General features: G+C 34.8%; 2 protein-coding genes, 1 long non-coding RNA gene and 1 pseudogene across 4 annotated transcripts; all 4 read left to right on the top strand.

Annotated features, from left to right (window-relative positions):
* The first annotated feature begins 5522 nt into the window (after positions 1 to 5522).
* LOC108826307 (protein 108-like) lies at positions 5523 to 6181 on the top strand. Its single transcript, XM_056993739.1, has 2 exons — positions 5523 to 5922; positions 6025 to 6181. The coding sequence occupies exon 1, from the start codon at positions 5611 to 5613 to the stop codon at positions 5896 to 5898; it is 288 nt and encodes a 95-aa protein (XP_056849719.1). The 5' UTR covers positions 5523 to 5610; the 3' UTR covers positions 5899 to 5922; positions 6025 to 6181.
* Positions 6182 to 10763: 4582 nt separating this feature from the next.
* Positions 10764 to 12115, top strand: LOC108824748 (homeobox-leucine zipper protein HDG11-like; annotated as a pseudogene).
* A 7692-nt stretch (positions 12116 to 19807) lies between these two features.
* LOC108827913 (uncharacterized) lies at positions 19808 to 21490 on the top strand. Of its 2 annotated transcripts, XR_008938601.1 has the most exons (5): positions 19808 to 20028; positions 20234 to 20378; positions 20508 to 20611; positions 20698 to 20879; positions 21136 to 21490. It is a non-coding gene; the product is annotated as an uncharacterized LOC108827913 (long non-coding RNA). The 2 variants fall into 2 exon arrangements; XR_008938600.1 differs by having other exon boundaries at positions 19813 to 20028; positions 20698 to 21490.
* A 2258-nt stretch (positions 21491 to 23748) lies between these two features.
* LOC108827911 (homeobox-leucine zipper protein HDG7) lies at positions 23749 to 27122 on the top strand. Its single transcript, XM_018601424.2, has 9 exons — positions 23749 to 23809; positions 24007 to 24191; positions 24282 to 24399; positions 24485 to 25033; positions 25112 to 25213; positions 25307 to 25519; positions 25954 to 26116; positions 26221 to 26576; positions 26653 to 27122. The coding sequence occupies exons 2-9, from the start codon at positions 24016 to 24018 to the stop codon at positions 27043 to 27045; spliced, it is 2070 nt and encodes a 689-aa protein (XP_018456926.1). The 5' UTR covers positions 23749 to 23809; positions 24007 to 24015; the 3' UTR covers positions 27046 to 27122.
* The last annotated feature ends 3 nt before the right edge of the window (positions 27123 to 27125 follow it).

Below are 27125 nucleotides of genomic sequence, written 5' to 3'. Positions count from 1 at the left end.
AGAAAGGAAATCAAATTTGTTGTGCAATCCATGTTCTTGCTAGGTGATTTCAACAACTTCTAAATAAATCTTAGTTTATCAATCTTTTCTAAGATTTTCGAACAGTGCTAAAGATCTTACACTTAATAGAGTAATCAATTGTTTCTCAATTAATATATAAGAAATTAGAGTAATTACATAAATAAAAATAATACCTCTTGTTTATTTACAATATAATTATGGTAAATAAATCAAAATAATCATTTTATTTATTTTATATGGTATATAATTATATTTCAAAGTTATTTACATAAATATATAGTATATTTTAATAACATTTCTATATTTGATGTAACAAAAAATTAAACCATTAATCTCAAAAAATTTGATGTGGTATTTTTTTGAAGCAAATTTAAGAATTAAAATATTAAAGCCTCAATACTTTTTCAATGAAAATTTAAAATTTGACATATTTATGTATTTTTAAATGGTAAATAGTTTTGTGCTCAAAACAAAATGGTACATAGTTTAATTTTAAACGATATTAATATATATATATATATATATATATATATATATATAGTATGAATATCTATTAAATAAAAATTCATATTACAATTTTATGATCTTTTGTATCTTGTTATAACCAAAACATTAAGCCATTGGTCACAATATTATAACATGTGTTGTAATTTAAAGTCGTTTTAAAAATTTCAAAATATAACATATAAAAAATATAACATATAAGAAAAAATCTAAAGTTTTTTAGTTATATGGTTAATGTTATTTTTTAATTTATTTAAATAATATAAAATTTAACAAAAATGAAGAATGATGCAAAAAATTATTATCAGTCTTTATTATTCATAATCATTAATTGCCTCATATGTTAATCATATTAAGTAACTTCGTAGATTTTATTTAAGAAAACAATATAAACTTCTTATATTTTTGGTTAATATAATATTCTCTAGCAATTAGATTTTAGACCAATATTTTTTCAATAGATTATTAAGCTGCCACGTAAAATTAATTGACATCTTAATGTAGTGAAAATTCAGAAAAGATCTTTTGTAATTATTATAAATACATGTTACAACTTTTTAAATATTTATCTATTAATATATAAAGGATGTGACCTTTAAATTTACGAAGACACCAAATCTGTCCTAGCGAGTCTGGCTGGTTTAATATAATAAACTAATTATTGTTACAATGTTCTCAGAATCGGTCAGATGATTGTAAGTCTGACCGGAAATGTTAGTGAGTCAACCCAAAAATATAATATTACACTGAAAAAACTTAGGATAACTACTAACCAACAATTTGACTAAGAGTTCATCGATGATTCTATACCAAGAGTATAGAGTTCAAACCTCAGAAAATGCAAATTATACAGATTATGGAGTAAATAATTACAAGAGATCTTCATCATGGTGCATGATGTATTATCGGACATGGATCTCATAGGACGGCTCGGAGAGATGCAGTCAGACGTGTATTCTCGTATGGTGGTAGAATTTTCGGCTTGTATAATCGTCTATGTAAGATTTCTCATTGGTGTAATGCATAATTAATCAGACATTAGAAAAAATACGAACCAACGATTTTTCTGTAAATCTTAACAATTGAAGAATATAACTACTACAATTATTTGAGTATTAACCGGTTAGTTCGGTTTACACCTAGATAATATGTTCTGGTCTTTCTAAATATAAATTAGATACAATCTAAATAATTAGTTAGAAATCCCTAACATATATTTAAAATGAGCACTTTTAATAAGTAACCTTTAAAGTGTAACTAGATACAATCCCGCGCTGTGCACGAATATTATTTTTGTTAAATCTTTATCAAAATTATTCAGATTAGTCCTGGGCATTTAGTTATTGGTTTTGATTCCGGTTTGATTCTATTTGGTTCCGATTCAGTTTTTTTTTTAAACTTAGATCTAGAAAAATCAGAGACGAGAAAAGAGGAAGAATAAGAAAATAAATTAAAAATAAAAATAAAAAGTGTGTGTATAGTTGTGGCCGTTCGATGGATCTTTGTGAATGGTTGTGATCTAACATGAGGTAATCCGTGCCTTTCTTTTTTTGACCAATGAGAAGTTAGTTTATGAGTTATCATTAAACTTCAGTATTTCTTCTCTTTTTTTATTATAGTTGTTAGCTTTATGATTATAGTGCACAACCTAAAGAAAATTGATAAGATTTGCAATTTCAATATTTTGAATTTAAGATATATTACTTCATGGTTTAATGATAATGTACAATATAGAGTTTATAGTTTGAGAAATAGGATCTGAGTATATTTCTTAAGGATTAAATGTAAATGCTAAGATTAAATAATTTAAAGTATAAATGTTTTGGATTTTGAAATATATAATATTTAGGTTTATTTAGGTTTAATTAGATTTAAATATTTATTATTTAATTTGTGATATAAGGTTTGTGGTTTGAAAACATTAGATTTATGGTTTTTGTATGTAAGGTTTAATTTAAGGGTTTATGATATTAGATTTAGGGTTTAGATTTATAATGGAGTTTAAAGAAATTTATATTTAGAGTTTAAATTTAAAATTAGAATTAAAGTTGAAAATATTATCTTTGTATTTTGATTTCAATATTTAGGATAAATAATCTAAATTTGAGGTTTAGGGTTTAGGGATTAGGATATAGAAAAACTAAATAGCCACATAAATAAAGTGGCTGATTCGTGGCTAATGATTAGCCACTGTTCTTTCGTTGCTAAATTGTGGTTATTAAAGTAACCATGATTTTTAGTGACTAAATCGGGGCTAGGAAAAAATAACCTTGCCTTTTTAAAGAGTCGTGGCTGACTGTGGCTAAACAGTGGCTTTTTCAAATTAGCCACGGTTTTACAGTGGTACTACCGTGGCTATTCGAAAGATTTTTACTAGTGTATCTTATTCAGTGAGCTTAGCAGTGACGAAAGACACACATATGGACCTGGAACATCATGAAATTATCTCACTTGATTCTCCAGAAGTTTTCGGCTTGTCAAAGTTACACTGGGTAGACTTAACTCTATTTAATTTGAACCTAATCTTTACTACAGTTCTTTTTGTTATGGGAACTAGATCAGGGAAACGAGAACTACACTTATGACTTCTTATTCCTTTTATCCATCTTGCTGATCTTGAGTGGTTAGCTCATTTTTAACTAGTTCTCACCTTGCACCTTAATCTTTTTTCTATCTTTATGCACTTGTTTTTCAGTGTCATATGTGCAAAAAAGTTGGAGAGGAAAGTATGAACGCAGCCTCTTACTCATTAATGCTATAGAAATTCAATATGAAAGGAGAGCAAGCGGATTAAGGGAGCAACCGCTCCAGAACCAACAAACTGCGCAAGAGCATAGATGGAGAACCAGAATGGGTGCGAATCAGAACCTCCAGTGGCATACATAGACATCACATGTTACCTCCTTCTTCATCACATCATCATATCTTTTACTCTTTGATACAAAATTTATTATTATATATATTTTCATAGTATAAGTTGATGGAGAAGGAGAAGAATTCAAGAAAACATGAGCCACTAGGAAGGTCGAGCAAAAGAGTGGATACCAAATTGAAGGGATGAAGAGAAGAAGGATGAACAGAGAAGCCTGATGGCTGATCCTGAGCATAGCAGTAGTTCGAGAGAAAGCAAAAACGAGTAGAGGCTATGGACATCAATGGATCTGTCCTCTCCTGCAGATAGCTTTGCGTGATATTATGCATCGTCTAAAATATGGTATCTCCTAAACACTCTTACATTCACCATTTAAATATCATGTTCAACACCTAGACCATCCATACTAAATCATGCCTTTGATGAGAAGCTCACGCGACTCTTAACTGAACATAAGGAGTTTTTGTCTCGAAAGTGTGGCTTTTGCAGGTTTGAGATGTAGAGTATGGAGTCGGTTTTGAACAGCAGTCAGTGGGGTTCCGGTAAGGGTGTGTTGTCCTAGTTTAATGGTTGTATGGTTTAGAGATTCGTGGTTAAGTACGTATGGTTGTTGAGAATAGGAGTTCTCATACTTTCAAACATTTCTCCCTGTGCTTGACACTTGACATTGTTTGAGGACAAACAAGGATTTAAGTTTGGGGGAATTGATATGTTGTGTTTTTGACTCATTGTAATTTTCTAAAAAGTTTTAGAGTCTTTACTGAGTCATTTTAGTCTTTTTGGAGCCATCTTAGATGTGGAGTATGAGGCCTCTGGAGAGACGAAACGAGTGAGGAAAATATGTCAAATTGGTGTTTCCAATGCATAAACTATCGGAGAAACCGATGGGTGTTCCCGAAGCAGAGCAGCCCTGTTTTCCCCGATATTTAATAAAACCAAGATACTATTTTGGGATTTTCCCTACCTCCTCTATCTCTCAACCCTAGTCGACATCACCTCCCTATATATACTCTACCTATTTCTCTTTGTTTTTCTACACTAGATTTTTGCAAGAAACAAGACTTTTAATTTGAGATTTGCACTTTGTAAGGGAGAAGACTCCATATCTCTCGCCATAGAAAAGATTACCCTCAACCCTATTTTTATTCTATTCAACAGCATGCTGTGTTATTCAAAATCGATTTTTTGTGTTTTCTCGTGTTATGGCTGAGTAGTATGCTTGCTTAGTCTAGGGTTCTAGGGTGTTGGAACAATGAGTATCTACTCTTCATCCATACCAGCTCTTACTGCTTGCATTAAACTGGTCAGTTGGTGTATGAACTTAAGTTTAATCTATTCATTAACCATGAAATAGGTTGTTAGATCTGTTATAATGAACATTGCATCCCTAATCAGCGAAAGTAGATATTAGGATGTTATGTGAACCTATTGAACCCGAGCTTATAGTGTGTTACCATATCTTGAACCAATCGAGAGTTTAGGTATCAAGATGGATCTGCACAAGGAAAGGCTCCACGAAAATGGGTTGATCTAACCTGAATGATCCGAATTCTAGACTTATTTTAAATTGAACTTGAATAATTATTTGGCTCACAAGTGTTCGACACCCAATGTAGTGACCCTAAATTAACTTGTTAATCTATAATTCGAAAGTAGCAAGAATGATCTTGGTTGATTAATGCATGCTAGGTGAAATTAGGTTATGACTTGTGCTTACAATGTTTCTTGTTTGAGATGAGCTTGCGAGTTTGTAGAATCCGTCCTCTCTTAGTAATCCAATTACTTCCTTCTCGTTTTTGCAGGTTTAGTTCAAGAAGTCGTAGAAGTAATACTTATTGATGTGGTGTCAAATCTTTGGAAAGACCCGGGGAACGGATGTCACAATATTAGCATGTATATATTTCTTCAATATACGTGTATCAATTTATATATCATACATTGAGGAATCACAAGCATGCATATTCTCTAGGCTCCCCGTCCCCCCTGCGCACACACACACGCAAGAAAAAGTGCAGCTTAACGTGATCCCTCTAGTTAGGTAGTTCACGAATAAATGATCCTAAACCCTCTTCGCCATATACCGTTCGAACCGTCCTCGACTCTATATAAACATAAGCAAACCCTTAGCATCCTAAATATATCTAACAAACAACAGTCTCACTTCTAAAATCATATATTTTTAGAATACATAAAAGATAAAGAAGAAGAAGAAGATGGTATCAATTTCCAGCTCTTCCAAATCTTCCACAATCATGAAGCTGGTGGTGATGGTGGCTGTGGTCTTGGTGGTGACGGTGGTGGATGGACAGAGCTGCAATACCCACTTGAGTGGACTGAACGTGTGTGGTGAGTTTGTAGTTCCAGGAGCAGACACGACGAACCCGAGTGCCGAGTGTTGCAATGCTCTTGAGGCAGTGCCGAGCGACTGCATTTGCAACACATTTCGCATTGCCTCTAGGCTTCCCACTCGCTGCAACATCCCTACACTTTCATGCAACTGATGATATGGACGTTGTTATATCTATGTAAGAGAGCATTCAATAACGTTAACTGCTTTGTACATGAGTAGTAATGTATCTAATTAACCACCTTGTACTAAGCTCTCAATTGTATTTTTCTGATAACAGGAGAAGCAGGGAGGGAGATCAACGACAATATAGTATTTAATGAATAAAAACTCGAAGTTTTCTTGTTTCGTTCTGCCAGTTGCTGTAAAACCAATGGGTTTCGAATAAAAAATAGAAACTGAATAATCTTGAAGTGAAATTATAAATCTTCAGCAAATTGGGTGGTCATATTCCTATGAGTAACCTAATCAATAAAATAACAACGACAGCAAATTGGGTGGTCATATCCCCTGTATATTAATCATGAAGCATTACAACATGTTTTTGTGTAGACACTTGTTATCACTAAAATGATTTTTAGAATCCTTAAAAAAATAAATTGTATAAATCTATATTATAGTTTTAGTTAAACTAACTATTAAATTAAAAACTACGGAATTGCCTTAAATAGATTATTTCCTTAAATAAAAGTTACATAATTACTTAATATGATTAATATATATATGATAATTAATGATTATGAATCATATATATATTTTATAACGATTTTTGTATCCTTTTTTTTTGGTTTAGTTTTATATTATTAAATTAAATTAAACAATCACTTTAATCATATAAAAAATTAAATTTTTTCTCATATGTTGTATTTTGATTTTTTTAAAACGACTATAAATTACAAGAAAGGTAAAAATCTCATTGCAACGTCGGGAGATCCATGCATCTTTAGAGACAGTTTCAACCGATCTCGATACCCTTTGTTTGGATTTTTCATCGTCGATGAATTTGACGTGTGTTCTATAGACCAGCTGGCTCTAGAATTACAAGTGAAACTTTAATTCTTAGATATGTATCTTGAGTGTAACTAATTTTTACAGATGTCTATCTTTTTAAATTAACACTTATGTAATTCACCGAAAGTCATAGAATAAGTTGAAAAAAAAAAACAAAACTCATATTAGTGAAATCGAAACGAGAATGAAAGCACAATTTTGTAGAGGTAGAAAATGAAATCACTTATGGAGAGTCAAGAGTAAACAAATCGAGAGAAGAAAATCTAACCCACTTTCGTCATTTTACAACCAATATCGACTATCTGATTTCAGTGATTTGCATCAGCCGCAAACCTTAATTTTTTTTGTGCATATAAAGTCATTAAAAATAATTAAAATGAGCTATAATATGTTAACTCTTCGACAAGGAGAAACCAACATTTGTATTCGTTACTGTACAATCGATAAAAATTATAGGTGTTGCAAAATGTTAAAACCATTTAATAAACAAATATAAGTATAAAAATTCACCCCGCACATGCGCACGGGTTATCATCTAGTCAATTCTATTAAAATGAAGTGATTATTACTTTCTTCTTTTATGTCGACCATTTAAAGGTCCATTAAAGGCAATTACAGAGATTACAAAGTTTATCATGGATCCAATACTATAGCATCAAGAAGATAAGAGATTATAAAAACATGTGCTATAAAGTTGTAGTGGAATCCACATGGCAGAGAGGAAAATTTCTGGGTTGTTCTAGTTTCTTCCGCCTCCTTTTTAGGTCTGTTTGCTTGGCCGCCGGCGACTGTACATCACTGCCAAAATGCTTTGACTAAATCTCTGCTATTTCCTTTCGCTAACAACCCAAGAGATGATTAGATCTTTGGTTTTGAGCTTCAGTTTTATAATCCCATGGATGATTAAAGTCGAAGATCTCTTTGGAACGCCGTCAAAACATGACCAGAGCCCCAAATCTGCGAAATCTCCTTCAAACAGCCGACACACCTTAAATCTTCAAATAGAGAAAGCCTAAACTCTATGCAAACATCTATAATGAGTAAGGACTTACAAACTCATGAGAGAAGAGACAATCATATACTGAAGAAAAGAAAAGATCTAAGAATATCTTCGGGATTAAGAGTAATGAAACGAGCAAAAGAAAATAAAACACTAAACCAAGCATACAAAAAAAGGGAAGTCCGATAAACTGGAATTTACAACCGGACAACGCCGAAGATAGATCCGAACTTAGTGGGAGTTAACAAAAAACAAAAGGGGTGGTGACCGGCGGCGAAAGTGCTCACCAGCCACCGAAACACGATTTATGTTTTGAAGAAGTTTAGTGAGAAGATGGAGCGTTTACAAGTGAATATTACTTTTTAACTATTAAACCTATTTTTAAATATATCTGTTATATATATATTTTTTTTTTAATAGGTGTTATTTGAAGAGAATTATGTTCTATATCTCTCGCTATTTTCGTAAGAAAGAATGTCATTCATCTCTCCCACAATAAGATATGCAAATCAAAGTTTTTCTCTCTTCCTCCGCTTGAGATCTATGTGGCAGAATCGTGAATCGTGAAACACCCTCTCTGGTTTCGACTTCGTCTTCTTCATTATACATACAATTGCATTTACTTGTTTCTATAAATTCTAATATACATTAATTACCACAAGTTTAATTTTCTTTAATATCGGATATGATTTTTGGGAAAGTTATTTTTTGGACCAAAAAACACATACATTTTTCCTTTAGGCTAAAACCTAATTTTTATCTATAATGCCCTTTATATTTTCCTAAATAAATAAAAATAAATATTTTTGAACGAATGTGATAGAAGAGCAGGGTAGAGACTGGACACACAACAAAATTATGAAAAACACTAACAATTGAAAAATATACTTATACCAATGTAGTGGTATTTTTTTTGGATTCTAAGATTTGTTAAATAAAACTTTCAGATTTTTTTATATGGACTGCAAATTTTTGGTTCTACGAAAGGTGTATTAGGGTGTAAATCCAGGTTTTGTTTACGAATCCACTTTGCCTAGAATATATAATGTACTTATATAAAAGTTTTCTAAATATATTTGGAATACATTCTACGATTAACTTGTAGCTCTAAAATTTGCAGAATAATCCATGTACAATCGTCTCAGGATTCTAAACATGTAGAAATAGAATTCAAACATTTTAACTTTATTCTACATATAATAGAATGCAGATTCTACGGATAAATATAAACAATTCCCTGGATTTTTCACAAAAAAGAATCAAAAAAATTTCACAAACTTTTTTCCATGATGAATATCTATGCCTCACGTGGTGTATGGGAATTGAACTATCTACCTATTGGGTTGAATAATTCATCAGGATATCTACATGTTATCTTTGGAAAGTCACGCGAAGTTCAAATTTTCTAGGGCTTTTAAAAAGAATCTTACAACTCGATTTTGTGTTACCTATAAAGAAGAATCATATGTATTAAAATATATTATTTTTTTCAATCTCATTTCCCGTAAAATATCACTTTTGGCATATTCCACACTGATTAAAACTGATAAGATATAGTAAGATACCCTAATTAAATGTATAATTATTTAAAAATTCATATATTGGTTAGTTAAAATAATAAGAAAGAGATTATGTATAAAAAGTTATACTATAAATGTTGAATGACATTTTTTAAAAACAAGAAAAAAACTAAAATGACATGCATTTTTAAAAAGAGGGACTAATTGCTAATACATTATTTACGGTAGTTAACTATTTTTTAACTAATATAATTTTTATACATAATTTTCTTTTGAAATTTATAATTTGACATTAAATATTGCATTGAAAAGGTAAAACTATTTTGTTTTGAAATACTATATATTTTATAAAAATATAAAATAATATGTAAATTTATTTTTACTTACAACTTTAACTATTTAATTAAATAGTAATTTAATATATCATTAAATTTTAAATCATATATAATATGATAATTTCAAAATTTTAACATAAAAATATAAATTAGTATAATATATGAATTTTTACAATGTAGATTTCTATAATCTATTACTATAAAGTATGGTGTATCCCTCCTGTGCTGCCACATCAGCAGATAGGTCAGAAATTCGAGTACTGTAGGCGTGACACGTGTCCCAGGCATCCAAAACACACCGTTTCATTAAAAGATTTGTGTATCTCGGTTGGGCTTCTATTTTTACTGGGCTTAGTGGTTGCTTAAGACTTCAGCGCTTTTGACGTGTCATTTAATTATGTCGTTCTCATAGAAAGTTGTGTTGCTTCTTCGCCTCTTCAGCACCCATGTCGATTAGGTTTCCCATATCCCAATAGCTCTTTAATCTTCTTCCTCTCCGATCCCAGCACCCATGGCCGCTCCACCTCCACTGTTCGAGTCCAGTTGCCAGTTGCTCCTTCTCGGTTCTCACTTCTCAGGTATCTTAATCAGATCCGTATAAACAGTCTTTCACAAACCAAAAAATTGTGAAAGTACAATTGTTCAATTCAACTTAATATATTCTTTTTTCTAAAATTTTCAGTTCAATTGTGGTTTAATAGATATGTTTAAAAGTTCTCTTGGAGTATATATATATATATATATATATATATAATCGTATACCAAATTTTTATGTTCTGGAGTAGGTAATCAAATCTCCATTGGTTTTGGTGTAAGGAGCTGGTGGACAAGAGGAGGAAGATAATTGATGGCGCATGTTCACTGCATGTTTCATGTAGATTCTCACAAGATTGCAATCTGTATTACTTAGCCTGCACCAACAGCTAGCTTTGCTCTCTTTGTCTTGCCCAAGCCCATCACAAAGATCACCTCACCATCCAATCTAAGTGCGTTCTTGCTATAATCTTAATTAGATTTTTTGTTGGTTGTGCTTTGTGGTTTAGGTTTTGAATTTGTATTGATTGGTTTTGTCAGATATGTCTCTTTAGGTCTATATAGGTCTATATATCAATAGCCTGCCACAATGCTTGGATCCATAACTTGACAATATTGTATCCCTCATCCAACCACAATCTCCACTCATAAAAAAAGGTAAGCCTCATCCCTTGAAAATCATCTTCACATTCCAATATCAATAGAAATGTCTCAGTACAATTTTTTATATATGGATTGACACCGACTAGGGTGTTTGGAAAAGGTTAGTGGAGGAGACGGTGGTGGTGGTGGTGGTGGTGGTGGTAGACAACATCATGACGGCACTGAAACTGATAGGAAGAAGAAACATTACCATCGTCACACCGCTCAACAGATTCAACGACTTGAATCGTATTTTCTTCTCTTTTCTTTTTTTTTTCTTTTTGATTCAGACACTCTTATAAATGGTTTGAGTCTCTTGCAGGAGTTTCAAGGAGTATCCTCATCCAGATGATAAGCAGAGGAACCAAATTAGCAGGGAATTGGGTTTGGCTCCAAGACAAATCAAGTTCTGGTTCCAGAACAGAAGAACTCAGCTTAAGGTTATGTTTCCTAATCTCACTCTCATTTGTGTGTTTGAAATTTTGTCTGAATAAGATTTTTTGATACTGTTTCTGTAGGCGCAACATGAGAGGCATATAACAATGCACTAAAGGCAGAGAACAACAAGATTTGATGTGAGAACATAGGCATTAGAGAAGCACTCAAGCATGCTATATGCCCTACTGTGGAGGTCCTCCCGTTAGTGAAGATCCTTACTTCGATGAGCATAAGCTCCGGATCGAGAATACACATCTTAGAGACAAGGTTTTGTTTATCGATTATGGTTTAATCATTCAAGCCCCCTCCTCTTTTCTAAATCTGATCTTTATTGCACAGCTTGAAAGAATGTCAACAGTTGCATCAAAGTACATGGGAAGACTAATCTCCTCCTACCTCTCAACGCTACAGCCAATGCACATCTCACCGTTGGATCTGTCCATGACTGGTCCTTCACTGGATTTTGATCTTCTTCCAGGGAGTTCTATGCATTCTCAGCATAATAACTTGGCTACTATATCAGGCATGGACAAGCCTCTTATGAACGACATTGCTTTGACTGCGACGGAAGAATTGCTTAGGCTTTTTAGCACAAACGAACCTCTCTGGACTAGAGCTGATCGATTGTGGCGACGGCAGAGACGTTCTCAGTTTGATGCTCAGGTTTATATGTTTTTAGAGTTTGACTATGCAATCGGTGCTGGTTGATGCTTCCTCAGTAACTAAGTTGCTCAAATAATAGTCTGTTAGTTACGATCATGAAAAGCAACAACATCGTGATCTTTAGGTTCTCAATTGTGCATGTATAATAGTACTTGACTTCAGAAGATTATAGAAGATTATAAAGAGACTGTCAGATTTTTGAAGAATGATGAAATCAGTTTATGGTTATACGTTTTGAACCTTCGCACTAATTATATCTTTGTCTATCAGGCTCACATGCACGAAAATCTCTAATCCCTTTTCTTTATTTTTTTATCAATCTCTAATCCCTTTTGTCGCTACTATTTGTTGTATCAATGTAAAGATAAAATGTCATGGTTATTTTCATGAACTTTAAATGAATTCAGTCATGAGAGCTTTTGACCAATAAGTATATGGAATAGATTGATTTGAATGAATGAATCAAGGACCATTTCTTATGAAAATTGTATTCATCGTAGCACGTGAATACATCATAAAAAAATGTTATGCAAATCATAAGAAAAAATTAACCTTTAGGTAATAATTATTCGTTTTTGTTTTACAATACCCATTTTTACAATATCATAAATTTCATGCTACAATAGAAAATTAGAAACTTCTTTTTCTCATTTATATAAATAAATTATAAAAATATTATAAATATTGTAACTCTTCAAAAACATATTTTAATATAATATTAAATACAAAAAATGTATAATGAAGTAATTTATATATATATATATATATCTATATATAAATAAAAAATTAGTAAACTAAATCACTTAAACTTAGCACAAACAAACTAAAATAATTTTATTCATTTACAAAGAACTACAAAATATTGAATTAAAACTGTTAAAATTAAGAAACTAATAGAAAAATAAGCATTAATAGTAAACAAAGACGTAGATTACTATTACATAATAGTAAACAAAGATATAGATTACATATTGCATCAAAAATATCTGCTTTACACCTATGCAACGACCTTAAACGAACTAAAATATTTGAAACATAATTTTATAGTTATATATTTAAGTGTTAATTTAGATTATAAACAATTAGATTTATACTTTCACTATTTTACCAAGGAAATTTTATTTCTAGCCTAACATATACCATAACGAAATACAATCATGTTGACGCCAATCCATTCATACAAATGATAAATTATTAGAGCCACATACTTATTCTTAAGAACCTAAAATATAGTAAACCACAATTAACCAACCAATTATAGATTCAAAATTATCAAAAACCATACAAAGAGAGCACCACGTACATCTATTAATATAGACACAAACACCAAACTCAAATATAACTAATCTTAACATACATAATCCTCCAACACCCTAACATTCTCAAAAACCATAAACACTATTATGTACTTAGCTTATCAAAAGTTTACAAAACACACACAAAAAAATATACAATTACATAATCTGTAAAACACAAAAAATACTAAAAAACATCAATTACTTTAGGGATGACTTGAAGTTTTGTTTCATATTTGCAAAAAAAAATATTTTAATAAGTTAGTTTAATGAAGAATATTAAAAATCCAAATATTGAAACTAAAATAAATATTAAAATATAATGCTATTTATCATAATTGTTTTATAATTTGTTTATTTATAATATTTTTAATCTATAATAGTTTTTAAATAATTCATAAATTAATATGAAATAACTTTTATTATGTAGTAACACTATTAAAAGGAGGATATCAAGCTCCATGAGCCTGTCCACGTCGACAGATTAAATCAACCAATAAAAAAGAGCTATTCGGCCACATCATCAATTCAGACAACCTATATGCGACGCTTGCCTTCTTAATCTCTGCGTTTCCTTAAAACAATTTTTTTTTCATACGTTGTCTTCTTCGACGAGCTTTTCGTCTTCTCTCATAAACAAGCTTCTCCTTTGAAGTCTCAGAGGTTTCTCCATCTCGAGTTCTGCTTCTCAAATCGTCTAGGACCTCTCTCGATGCTGCTGCGTCTCTGACTCCGCCACTGCGCCTCCGAAGACTCTGCGCTGCATCCCCTCCTTTGCGAGCGGGTCCATATATCTCCTCCTCGGCCTCATCATCATATGCGACTCAAGATTTATTGAAACCGTAAACCTCAAGACCAAAGTATAAGCTTCAAACTCAAGAACACACTTTATTATTTCTTAAGAAACAACCTCAAAAACTTAAGCTCTCAAACTAATAAGTTGTACCACATCATGGCACCTCCTTATATAGCTAATGTATTTTCCTAAACTCATTAGTAAATACAATTGTTATAGATAACTCTCAATCTTTCTAATCCTAATCTCATTAGGATAACTTAAGGTCTAAGTTATCTACAAGCTTAGATCAACAATCTCCCCCTTAAGCTTGTAAACACAACCTTTCACATCTTCTACTCCAATGAGATCCCTCATCTCTTTGAACTTTAACCTTCCAAGTGCCTTAGTCAATATATCAGCCTTTTGCTCACTTCCTGCAACATACTCTACGGTAAGAAGCCCATTTTCAATGCATTCTCTGATAAAATGGAACCGCCTATGAATGTGTTTGCTACGCCCATGGAAGACCGGATTCTTGGTGAGGGCAATGGCTGATTTATTGTCAATGTAGATGACTGCTTTCTCGACTTCTCCTTGCATGATTTCACTGAGTAAATCCTGCAACCAAATTCCCTGTTTTGCTGTCTCTGTAGCTGCCATGAACTCGGCTTCACATGACGACAGTGCCACGATTTCCTGCTTCTGAGAGCACCAAGTAACCGGACATTGATTCACATAAAAGACATGACCAGTAGTGCTCTTCCCATCATCTGGATCAACATTGTAGCTTGCGTCGCTGAAGCCTATAAGTTCTTTAGTCCCTTCATCCTTCTTATAACACAAACCATACGACATAGTACCTTTTAGATACCTAAGAATCTGCTTCATCGCTGCACCGTGTGACGTCTTTGGTTCATGCATATAACGACTCACAACTCCTACACACTGAGCAAGATCAGGTCGTGTGTGTATCAGGTATCTCAGACAACCGATATTGCGTCGAAACTCCTTGTCGTTTATCCCTTCTTCCTTCTCTGCTTTAGACAATTTTAGTCCAGGATCCAACGGAACGTGAGCTGCGTTACAGTCCATCATCCCTGCTTCTTCGAGTATCTTAGCCGCATATCTCTCCTGCTTTAATATGATCCCACCATCAAACTGCAAAACCTCAATTCCAAGATAATATGTCAGCTTGCCTAGATCAGTCATCTCAAATTTACTCGCCATCTCTGCTTTGAATTCTTGAATCTTCTCGATGTTGCTTCCCGTGATCAACAGATCATCAACATAAACAGCAACAAGTAACACGGATCCCTTTGTTCTCCGATGGAAGAGTGATGGCTCCTTTGAACACTTAGCAAAGTTCAGCTCCTTAAGAATTCCTTTTAGTTTGATGTTCCAAGCTCTAGGAGCTTGTTTCAAACCGTACAGAGCCTTGTGAAGCTTATACACCTTGTTCTCACTGCCTTTCACTTTGAACCCCTCCGGTTGTGATACATAAACTTCTTCCTGCAAGTCTCCATGGAGGAATGCTGTTTTCACATCAAGATGGTGAATTTCCCACTCATTGGAGGCTGCTAATGCCACAAGTACCCGTACTGTCTCAAGTCTTGCAACAGGCGCAAACACCTCTTCATAGTCAATCATGTAACGCTGCACATAGCCTTTGGCTACAAGCCGTGCTTTGTGCTTATTTATACTCCCGTCTGCATTCCTCTTGACTTTAAAAACCCACTTAAGCCCTATGGCTTTGCATCCATCAGGTAGTTCCATAAGTGTCCAAGTCTTGTTCTTTTTGATAGAAGAGAGCTCATCTTCACACGCTTCTCTCCAAACTTTCTCGGTCTTGGCTTCGTTCCAGTCCCAAGGCTCGTCATCAAGCAACATGAGCATTCTTTCATTCTCTACGCTCTCTGTCATGAGTACATAATCACTTAGGTAACTTGGGCGTTGACTCTGTCTAGTTGATCTCCGCAAACCTGTCTCCTCCTCTGTTTCCTCTGTTTCCTCTGCTTCATCATCACTTTCATCGCTACTGTGCTCAACTGATCCTTTACTACTATTGTTTTCCTCCTTCTCTTCACCATATAATTTAAAGCCAAGTGTAATCAACTCTTGTCCTGTACCGTATTCCTTTTCTGTTTCATCCCACTTCCACTTTGTATCTTCACAAAACAGAACATCTCTGCTTACTACAATCTTGCGATTAGTTGGGTCATATAACCGGTATGCTTTCGAGCCTGGCTCAGTTCCCAGATGAACTAGAGCACGTGATCTATCCTCAAGCTTCTTCAGGAATGGTGCATCTTTCTTCGTGTAGCAGACACATCCGAAAACACGAAGATGCTCAATATTAGGTTTCCTTCCTTTGTAGCTCTCATACGGTGTTAGTTCCTTTAACGTTCTGGTCGCCACTCGGTTAATAAGATATGTTGAGTGCCTAACTGCTTCTCCCCAGAGATAGTTGGGTACAGACATATGCTTCATCGTGCTCCTAGTCATCTCAAGCAAAGTTCTGTTCCGACGCTCCACAACTCCATTCTGCTGTGGCGAGTATGGCGCCGTTAGATGTCGTGTGATCCCATGCAAGCTACAAAACTCATTGAATTCACAGGAAGTGAACTCCCCACCTCTGTCAGTTCGAAGCGTCTTGATTCTCTTCCTTGTCTCTTTCTCAACACTGTTTTTGAAGGTTTTAAACTTATCAAACGCTTCTCCCTTCTCTCTCATCAAAATAGACCACATATAGCGGCTGTGATCATCTATTAAGACGAAGATGTATCTATTCTTGGCAGATGTTTCGGGAGAAATTGGCCCACAAAGATCTCCATGAACAAGCTCTAAGATTTGTGTAGCTCGGTAAAGTGTAGACTTTGGATACGGAAGACGTTGCTGTTTTCCTAACATACAGGAATTGCATACTTCTTTCTCAATCACAATGTCAGGTATCCCTGTAACTAGCTTCTTTCTCATCATGTTCTCTAGACCTGTATGTCCCAGCCTTGCATGCCAAGTCTTCGAATCATCATTAAGACTTGCGTATTGGAGGTAGTCTCCATTATCAACCTTCATAGTTACCTTGTATAACCGGTTCTTAGCTCTAGCTGCTTTAACCAATAAGCTCCCATTGCGATCATATAATGTCAAATAGTCTTCTCTCATTCTGACATCACATCCAGATTCCGTAGCTTGTCCTAAGCTAATGATATTGCTCTTGAGATTGGGGATGTAATACACATCACTCAAGAATTTCTTCTTCCCATCTTTGCATATGAAGAGAATTGTGCCTTTGCCTTTTATGTCAATGTGAGTATCATCACCAAATCTCACCTTTCCTGTAACAATTTCGTCAAGACTTGAGAAGTACTCCCTAGTCCCTGTCATGTGATTAGATGCTCCATTGTCTAGATATCATAGTTCATCTCTGTCTTTACTGCTCTCCAACTTACTAGGCATTATATTCTCTTCATTGAGATACACAATCTCGTGAATCATCAGATTCTCACCCTCGTATGTGTTCTCGTTATCCGTCTGAGCAATCATCAACTCCTCAGTCTCAGGTTTGTTCTCTTCACTCACATTGTGAAGCATCAACTCCTCAGCTTCACGCGTACTCTCGTCATCGTTCTCTTGTGTCTCCTGTATCTTGAGTAAACGATCTGGACAGTTATAGGCATAATGTCCAGTCTTATCACACCTGAAACACACCACTCTTGATGTATCTCTACCGTCCTTCCAATCACCACGGTTTGATGTGTCTTTACCTTCTCTTTGGTTATTGTATCGTCCTCGACCTCTTCCTCTGTTACCAAACCTTCCTCCTTGACCTCTTCCACGAGTATAGGTTCCTCCTTGATGAGTTTGCGAGTCGCTATTAGCATACATGAGCTTCCCTTGATTTTCATCTTGCTCCTCATCCTTAGTCCTCTCCTCATAAGCTTTCAGCCTTCCCACTATATCCTCAAAGCTTGTAGTATTAAGATCTAGCACCTGTTCAAGGGCAGCAGTGATGTGAATGAACTTCTTGCGAGGAAGACTGCTCAAGAACTTCTTCACGAGCTTGGTTTCATCAATATCTATTCCCAAGGATGCTGATTTTGATGACATCTCAGCCAACTTTGCAGAGAAGTCATCAACTGTCTCTGTATCCTTCATCTTTATCTTGGCAAACTCATCCATTAGTGTTTGTAATCGAGCTTCTCGAACTCTCTCAGCTCCGACATATCTCGATTTTATAGCTTCCCAAACTTCTTTTGCTGTATCTAGGTTACCAACTGTTAACATTAACGCCTCAGGTATACTTTGAAACAGCAAAGCTTGTGCCATATTGTTCTTCTCATCGTCCTTCGTACCCGGTTCACAAGCCTCCCACACCTTGTGTACCTTGAGGGCTGCCTTCATGCGCATATTCCAGACCGTATAGTTCGTAGTAGTTAGCATCGGACATTGAATACTTGAGCGGCTGCCTTCTTTGGGTTTAGTCGACACAACGATTCCCTTATCATCCTTATCTCCCATGGTTCCTGTAACTTCAATCTTTGTTTATAGTTTCAATTATTATGGCTCTGATACCACGTATTGAAACCGTAAACCTCAAGACCAAAGTATAAGCTTCAAACTCAAGAACACACTTTATTATTGCTTAAGAAACAACCTCAAAAACTTAAGCTCTCAAACTAATAAGTTGTACCACATCATGGCACCTCTTTATATAGCTAATGTATTTTCCTAAACTCATTAGTAAATACAATTGTTATAGATAACTCTCAATCTTTCTAATCCTAATCTCATTAGGATAACTTAAGGTCTAAGTTATCTACAAGCTTAGATCAACAAGATTTCTTTTCCTTCTCTTACTATCGCCAGAAATCGTGGTTAATCCTCTTGGATCTGCTCTACGGTATTTTACCCAGATTTCTGTCTCTTTTTGGTGACTGAGATTTTGATTATAATTTTTTCTTACTTATCTTTTGTGTATTCCTGTCTGTTCAGATTATATTTGATCATCAATCATGTGTTCAGCTTCTGTTTGTCAAATTTTCAGTGGTTGATTTTGGTGGTGGATATTAAACCCAACTTGCTATCTGGAGAATCTTAGAGATTCTTGCTTAACGACATCACTCGGGTAACCAGATTCAAGGTTATTATTCTACTAAAGGTATCAACTTTCTTCTTTGTTTTATATGCTTATTGTCTTTTGATACCTTTGTTGTTCACTTTGTGTCTGGTTTGCTTAAACTATTTCCTTCCTTGAGCTTAAGACTGAAAAGTACTCTGTCTAAAGAGTCTCAGCCACTTGAGCTTACTAAGACGGAAAAGGGTTTCTTACATCAAAGCAAGGTTGTAGATTTGATTAACCATTAACGTTGCAGGCTGCGTGTTTAAGTGTCGTTGGGGTTAAACCAACACCTATGAAGTTACTGTTTCATTTTGGTTACTAACGCCTGCTTGCTTATGTGTGTTGCTTCCTCAGGTGTATACGATTCTGTTGCTTCTTGATTTTTTTCCTTAATCTTGCTGTGTGGGAGAGGAAGGGTGGGGACGTGAGTTTGTCGCTGGAGGTTACAGTTTTGGTTTGCGTTTGGTGGATCAGAGTAAGGGTGGGGAAGCTGTCAAGCTCAATGGGAACTGGTGAGTTCTTAGTTCTCTTAATGGTTTCATAACTTGATTTTGTTAGTGTTCTTGGTTTTAGTTTGGAACCTGAAACTAAACTTAGAAACACACTCTTATCATTTGGTTTTGTAAGCTGTTTAGCAAGTAAAACTAAGGATGTGAGAAAAATGAATCCTTTGCTTTCATTGCTTCGATCAACCGCACTACAGTGCAGGGAAAAAGAATCTAGGAATTTTCTGGAAAATTATTTGGTTTGTAGAGTGTTTGTGACTGAACTTGTGAGAAGTTTGACTTGTGGTTTAAGGTTGGTGATTTTGAATAGTGAGCTATGAATCTTAAAACATGTATATATTTTTTTTCTCTTTTCAGAATGTATATAAGAGTATTTATTCTGTGATCTCTAGGGTTGTTCATGGACTCAACGCTACAGTCTTTGCCTATGGTTCCACTGGAAGGTATGCAGTGATGTAGCCTGTATTCATTTTGCAAACACTACAAGTGAATGTGTCTCTTAGCTGCCAAAAATATCCTGGCTAAAGTAATCTAGAGCTTAAATTGGCTTTGATTAGGCCTTATATCTCAGGAAAACTATTGCAGTATGGCCTCTCCTTTTTTTTTGTTATCTGACTCAGTGATGCATCGTTTTTTTTTTGCTATTAGTGGCAAAACCTATACAATGGTTGGAACACGAAGTGACCCTGGATTGATGGTTCTCAGCTTGAATACCGTATTTGACATGATTAAGAGTGACAAGAGCTCTGATGACTTCGAAGTGACTTGCTCCTATCTTGAAGTCTACAATGAAGTAAGCCTCCCTCTGATAAATTTGGTTGTTCTCCTTTGTCTTTGTTTTTTCTGTGTATATGTAGTGGTGCTCTTTTAGCGACGAGAGTTACTCTTTCTCACGTAATAATATGTTTCAATTGAAATTCAGGTTATATACGATCTGCTTGAAAAATCATCCGGTCATTTGGAGCTCACTAGCTCAGAGAGGATCCAGAGCAGGGAGTAGTTGTTGCAGGCATGCGATCAATCAAGGTCCACTGCAATGAAACTTTTTTTTTTCTTGAAAACAAACTCGCAGTGGTCCATTACCCTTTATAAATGTGCCTGTCAATTGCCAGGTCCCATGCAGTTCTGGAGATTGAAGTAAAAAGAAGGCAACATAAGCAAAATCAAGTTATGAGAGGGAAACTCTCCACCGCCGAATTAGCTTTCTCCGGCGTCTCCCTGACTTCCTCCGAGCTTTGTCGGCCACCACCACACCGAACGTCTCATAGTCTCCTTTAAAAAAAACAGAACTCTGGTTTGTCGAATGCTCTCTATGTCTCTTGTGTTGTTTTAGTTAATTGGTTGTCCGAAGTCTGCTATCTGGTTGGGATTAGATGAGAAAACGTGTTAGTTTGTTTAAGCAGTTGATTGCCATGTTCATCTACTTCAAATGCTCACGGAAGAAAATGGATACTTTCTCAGTTGAATTAGACCAAATCGACTCTTGTGTTGTGCCTCTCAACTTTCTTCTGGTTTTGACTTCAACAGATGTGTTTACATGTGTCTTTCAGAATTCAAGACGAGAGAGATGGAAGCGAGAACCGAGCTGAAGCAGAAGTTTTACGAGATCTTCGAAGAGTTTATGACCGGGTAAGTTTGTTTAAGTCACAGAGACACATATATTATTTGCTTTTCAAGTATGTTGTGTTTCGTCTCTCTGAATCTTATGTATTGCAATGGAAGTATGCCTTGAACATGGAAGAACTTGGGTTATTGCAACGGATTCCGAAACATTTCTAATTTGACTATGCTGAAAAAACTTACAAGAGACTGAGGAATGGGGGAGTACAAGGTTAAGATGAAGGATGATATTTTCAGATGCCCTTTTTGCTCTGGGAAGAAGAAGCAACACTACAAATTGAATGAGTATTTTCTAAGGTATGTTTATATCGTGGAAGATACACACTTGCTGTATTGAATTTCCTACTGAAACTTTTTTTAATTTTGAAAAAAAAAACATTGGTGGTTTGAAGGTGGATTAACAAGACAAGTTTTCCAAAGACTAATCTGACAGATACAAAGGAGGAGAACTTTCGAGATGCCATAGCAGCAGGAGCGTGCTTGATTTGCACAAGATATATGCATACATACTTACAGAAATCTTTCGTTTCTGGTGAAATACAAGGGTAACTAAATTCTTCTGGTTTGATTCTTCTACAGGGCTAATGAGGTCTCCAGCTTTATAGTGTTTCAAGAGAGAGAGTTTGTGGAGGAAAAGCTCATAGAAGAGCAGAAGAAATATTTTTTTTGAGGATAGGCTTTATCTAGAGGAAAATTTTTTTTTTAGAGCTGCTTATGAACAAGCACGGACTTTTACGATGAATATGACGCATACTACTAGCTTTCATGTTGTGCGTTGGGTATGTTGGCGAATCAAAAAAGATTTGAGAAAGACTATTGTTCTCAATCTTAGTAGGGATAATGATGTAACCTCATCAGAGTTCTCCCATGTGCTATATGCTATATATTTAGAGTGTTCAGTCTCCTTATGTTCAGAACTTCAGAAACAGAGTATAAGTTCTTACACATTAGCTCATATATATATATCAATTTATTATTTATTGAATGCACATAGAAAATCACCAAGTTTGTTAAATGCACGAGTGATGGTTAAGCATAATATCAGTCATCAAGACTGAGAGAATCAAATTTTATGATCAGACAACGTACACACACAATCAGATGAAGATTAACTCTTCACTTCACATTACTATATTGTTAAAATTTGAGATGAACCGGCAAATTGACAAAACATGAGTTTTAAAATCCATCCTCACAAACCTTTCACACTTGCAAGTTTTTTGGGGTTTTTAAAATTATTATTAATTTTATGTTTTTATTTGTATATTTATTTTTGTATACATAATTTATTTATCCAAATTGAAATTTAAAATACCATATCATTGTCGTAACAATTCACAATCCAAAAACATATAATTATTAAAAAAACACCTATCATAAGTGTACAATGAATTCTAACCATATTCCTTAATAATTAAATGCAAATTATTACTCGCTTTAATACTGGCGACATAATTTTATTCCAACAACACAATTGACATAATCGGAAATTTCAGAAAGAGGAATAAAATAAAATATACTTACCTATAGTAATTAAGTGTTGAACATTAAGCTCTATTCAAACATAACTTCGTCAATAAACCATGACAAAAAGTTACCAAAAAACTATCGTCAATTTCTTTTTTGCCAAATATTCTAAAATTATTTTGACCGAACATTATAATAATATTACAATCATTCTAAACAAGAAATATCAAATATCATAATCGGCACTTAGATAACACTTATCCGCGCGTAGCGCGAAAATGGATTCTAGTATTAATAAAACTAATATAATTATATCGCATTATTGAATGAAAAATAAAATGGATAGTGAGTCTGCCGGAAATATTAGAGCATTGAGGTTGAACAGCTTGGAAACATTTAGGGCTATGCACTCCTCTCACACTATAATTTAAATATTAAATAATACACAAATTTTAATTTTTGGCGATAAATTCACAGTCAATTCAAACAAGACTTTCTACCAATATCACAGTTTTCACAGTTTTTTCTTTGTATAATTGATTGTCTTTTTTTTTTGGACAAACCTCAAAGAATAATTATTTTGATCTCTAAACTTTTTAAAATAAAATATATAACATTCTAAAGCCTATAAATTATAAAATAATTATGAAAATTTACAGTAAAGCAAAAAATGTTTATAGCTTAAATTGATCGTACATTCAAATTTATTTTATACTATATTTTGCTACAGTTATTGATAGGTTAATAAAATAATATACAAAATGGTGCTGAGTCAAAATAGATCTTTTTAGGCTTCTAGCTCTGGACCATTTGCAAAAGTTGCCCTTTTATCTTATAAACCTTTTTTTAATTAACTTTGTAAACTGTCGACCCTTTCTATTTTGTCTAAATCTCGAGGGAAAATGACAAAGAGAAACCAAATTGGTCAAATCTGAAGATATTCTTCGAAGAAAGTAGATCAAAAGGTCAAAGTTATAACCTGATTTCTTGGGACCTTCGGAATGAGACAAAAAAGGGACAAGTCATATGATATATATAACTAGGAAAGGAGACACCTTTCTCTTTCACTTTGCTGATCTCACTCTTACGATAAGAAGACAACTTTTTCTTTGTCTAGTCATCAGAAAATCTTGAAAGGTATGATACTTGATGGATAAACACTGACAAGAGCTTTCGTGTAGTGTGCGAATGTGATGATGAGTTTCCATGGTTTGAATAGTACAAACAGTGATAATATAAATGTTGTCGATTCTTGCACTATGTCCTGCCATTGGTGACTTCTTTTTCACTCTATAACTTAGATTATATTGTCTTGGTCCTTTTTATTGCTGCAGAGAGCGAAAATGAATGGTGATCTTGATATTACTAAAGGAGACGATGAGTTCGAGAGTGATAGCTTAGAAGAAATGTCTGGTGATGATGATGATAATAAACATGAACAACGCCCTAAAAAGAAGAAGAAGAAGAAGATGTCAAAGTACCGTAGACACACTTCTTACCAGATTCAAGAACTCGAATCGTAAGAAGTCTCTGCTTCTTTAAATATTTATTTTTGAATAAAAATTCTTTAAATATTTATGTGTGTTTGTTTGCTAATGTTGTGTTGCAGTTTCTTCAAAGTGTGTCCTCATCCTAATGAAAAGCAAAGGCTTGAACTTGGAAGCAAACTTTCTTTGGAGAGTAAGCAAATCAAGTTTTGGTTTCAGAACAGAAGAACACAAATGAAGGTACTAGAAAGTTAGGATTATTATGGAACAAAAAGCTTTTATTTTTTTTACTGATAAATTTTTTTGATTTTTTGTCTTTTACCAGACGCAACTAGAGAGGCATGAGAATGCGATTCTCAGACAAGAGAATGAAAAACTGCGTGTAGAAAACGGTATCCTTAAAGAAGCAATGAGAAGTCCTACATGCACCAACTGTGGTGGAGCAGCTACACCTGGCGAGGTCTCACATGAGCAGCAACAGCTTAGGATGGAGAATGCTAAGCTTAAGTACGAGCTCGATAAGCTTTGCGCTTTAGCAAACAGATTCATTGGCGGTTCTATCTCACTCGAGCAGCCTTCAAATGGTGGTGGGGTTGGATCACAGGATTTGTCTTTAGGACATGGTTTCACCAGAGGTACTTCCACGTTTATGGATCTTGCTGTGGTGGCTATGGATGAGTTGATAAGGCTAGCTGAAGTGGATAATCCTTTATGGATAAAATGTTCAAAGAGTGAGAGAGATTCAATGAAGCATGACGAGTATACAAGCCTTTTTGCGGGTAGTAAACATCCAGGTTTTGCAGCTGAAGGTTCAAGAGAAACTGGTTTAGTTCTAATCAATAGCTTGACTCTTGTGGAGACTCTAATGAACACGGTATGAGAAACTCGTATGCATGTCAATACACACACACACGTTCACTAATAAACATATCTTAATTTTGGGGTTTTACAGAACCGATGGGCAGAGATGTTTGAGTGTATTGTAGCTGCTGCATCAACCGTGGAAGTGATATCTAACGGTAGCGGTGGATCTAGAAACGGCTCTCTTCAATTGGTATGTTCATCATAAACGTTAAAAAAATAAAACATAAACGTTAATATTTATGATTCATTGGTGACTGCTGATGTTTCTTTTTGTTTGGGACAGATGGAAGCAGAGTTTCAAGTGATGTCTCCATTAGTTCCAATTAGACAGGTGAAGTTTCTTAGATATTGCAAGCAACATGGAGATGGTTTATGGGCGGTCGTGGATGTTTCTTATGATGTAAACAGAGAAAGTCAGGACTTGAAGTCTTATGATGGCTTAAAGAGGCTCCCCTCAGGATGCATCATAGAAGACATAGGCAATGGTTGCTCCAAGGTAACTTCTTGACTTTTTGACTTTTTCTGGTAACTTCTTGACTTTCTTTCAACTTGTAGGACATTTTTCTAATTGTGAGAACTAGTTGGCTCTTGGATTTGTGCGAGTTTTTTCTTTATTGAATTGTTTATATCAAATGAGTCGACAATGAGCCTGAGAACCTGAAGGCTTTCTGTATATCTTATATAAAACTCTACAAGAATCTTCTTTTTATTAAAATAAAATATCAACTCTGATCAAGGCTTCATTTTTCAAGGCAAAGCCTGGTTCTTGTCTGGAATAGTTCTAGGCTATGTATAATTAATACAAAATATCTTGTTTTGTTTACTTAAAAATCTTGGGATTAATGAATCTGCAATGTAACTTTTCTTAGTAAAATGGGTTACCTTGTTATTAGTTACTACATTTGGTTTAACACTTGTTGACTTAAACAGGTGACGTGGATTGAACATTCAGAGTATGAAGGGAGTCATATCCATCCTCTTTACCAACAGTTGCTCAGTTCTTCGGTTGGGTTAGGTGCAACCAAGTGGCTTGCAACTCTGCAGAGACGATGTGAAAGCTACACAACCCTTTTGTCTTCTCAAGACCAAACAGGTCTTTCTTTCTCTCTCTCTCGCTGCTTTTTGAATCTTGAAATGTTACTTTATAGAAAGAGTCAATAGTAAGAACCGATTGTTTTCTTTGATGTTTTCTGATAGGTTTGTCACTCGCTGGCACCAAGAGCACACAAACACTCGCGCAGCGTATGAAGCTCAGCTTCTATTCAGGCATAACTGCATCACCCATTCACAAATGGGAGAAGCTTGTAGCTGAGAACGTGGGACAGGACACAAGGATACTGACCAGGAGGAGCCTTCAGCCTTCTGGTGTTGTCTTAAGCGCTGCAACGTCTATGTGGCTACCGGTTACTCAGCAGAGACTGTTTGAGTTTCTGTGTGATAGTAAATGCAGAAACCAGTGGGATATTTTGTGTAATGGTGCTTCAGTGGAAAACATGCTTCTCATCCCAAAAAGGCAACGTGAAGGAAGATGTGTCTCTCTCCTTCAACCTGCTGTGAGTCTATTATCCATTGTCAATTCCACAGTACATTAGGTACTTGATTACTAATGAGACCAATTCCAATTCGCAGGGAAAGCATCAAAGTGGGAACAGTATGCTTATCCTGCAAGAGACATGGAGTGATGCTTCTGGTGCGCTTGTGGTTTACGCACCTGTAGATGTCCCATCTATGAATATGGTAATGAGCGGTGGAGATTCAGCTAACGTTGCACTTCTTCCATCAGGTTTCTCTATATCGCCTGATGGATCATCATCATCATCATCATCATGGTATGATCAGATCGATACCCATGGAGGTTTTGTGAACCATGAAAGCAAAGGATGTCTCCTGACAGTAGGGTTTCAGATCTTAGTGAACAGCGTACCGACGACAAAGCTCAACATGGAATCTGTTCAAACTGTGAACAACCTCATCGCTTGCACCATTCACAAGATCAAAGCCGCTCTTAGTATACCTGCTTAACTAAATTTCTAGAGACCTATTCTTGTTTCCCTTTCTGGAATATTTTGTGGAAGACAATAGAAGTTGAGTAACATTTGAGA

This window comes from Raphanus sativus, chromosome 9 (genome assembly GCF_000801105.2).
Source record: "Raphanus sativus cultivar WK10039 chromosome 9, ASM80110v3, whole genome shotgun sequence".
Classification (NCBI taxonomy): Eukaryota; Viridiplantae; Streptophyta; class Magnoliopsida; order Brassicales; family Brassicaceae; genus Raphanus; species Raphanus sativus.
This window is presented reverse-complemented; position numbering and strand designations above follow the sequence as displayed.

Bases quoted from the DNA above. Each gene is read 5' to 3' on its own strand.
- LOC108826307 (XM_056993739.1), top strand. From the start codon at position 5,611: ATGGTATCAATTTCCAGCTCTTCCAAATCTTCCACAATCATGAAGCTG.
- LOC108827911 (XM_018601424.2), top strand. From the start codon at position 24,016: ATGAATGGTGATCTTGATATTACTAAAGGAGACGATGAGTTCGAGAGT. The intron at 26,117-26,220 runs GTCTTTCTTTCT...GTTTTCTGATAG, and splicing joins GTCTTCTCAAGACCAAACAG to GTTTGTCACTCGCTGGCACC. The intron at 26,577-26,652 runs GTGAGTCTATTA...TCCAATTCGCAG, and splicing joins TCTCTCTCCTTCAACCTGCT to GGAAAGCATCAAAGTGGGAA.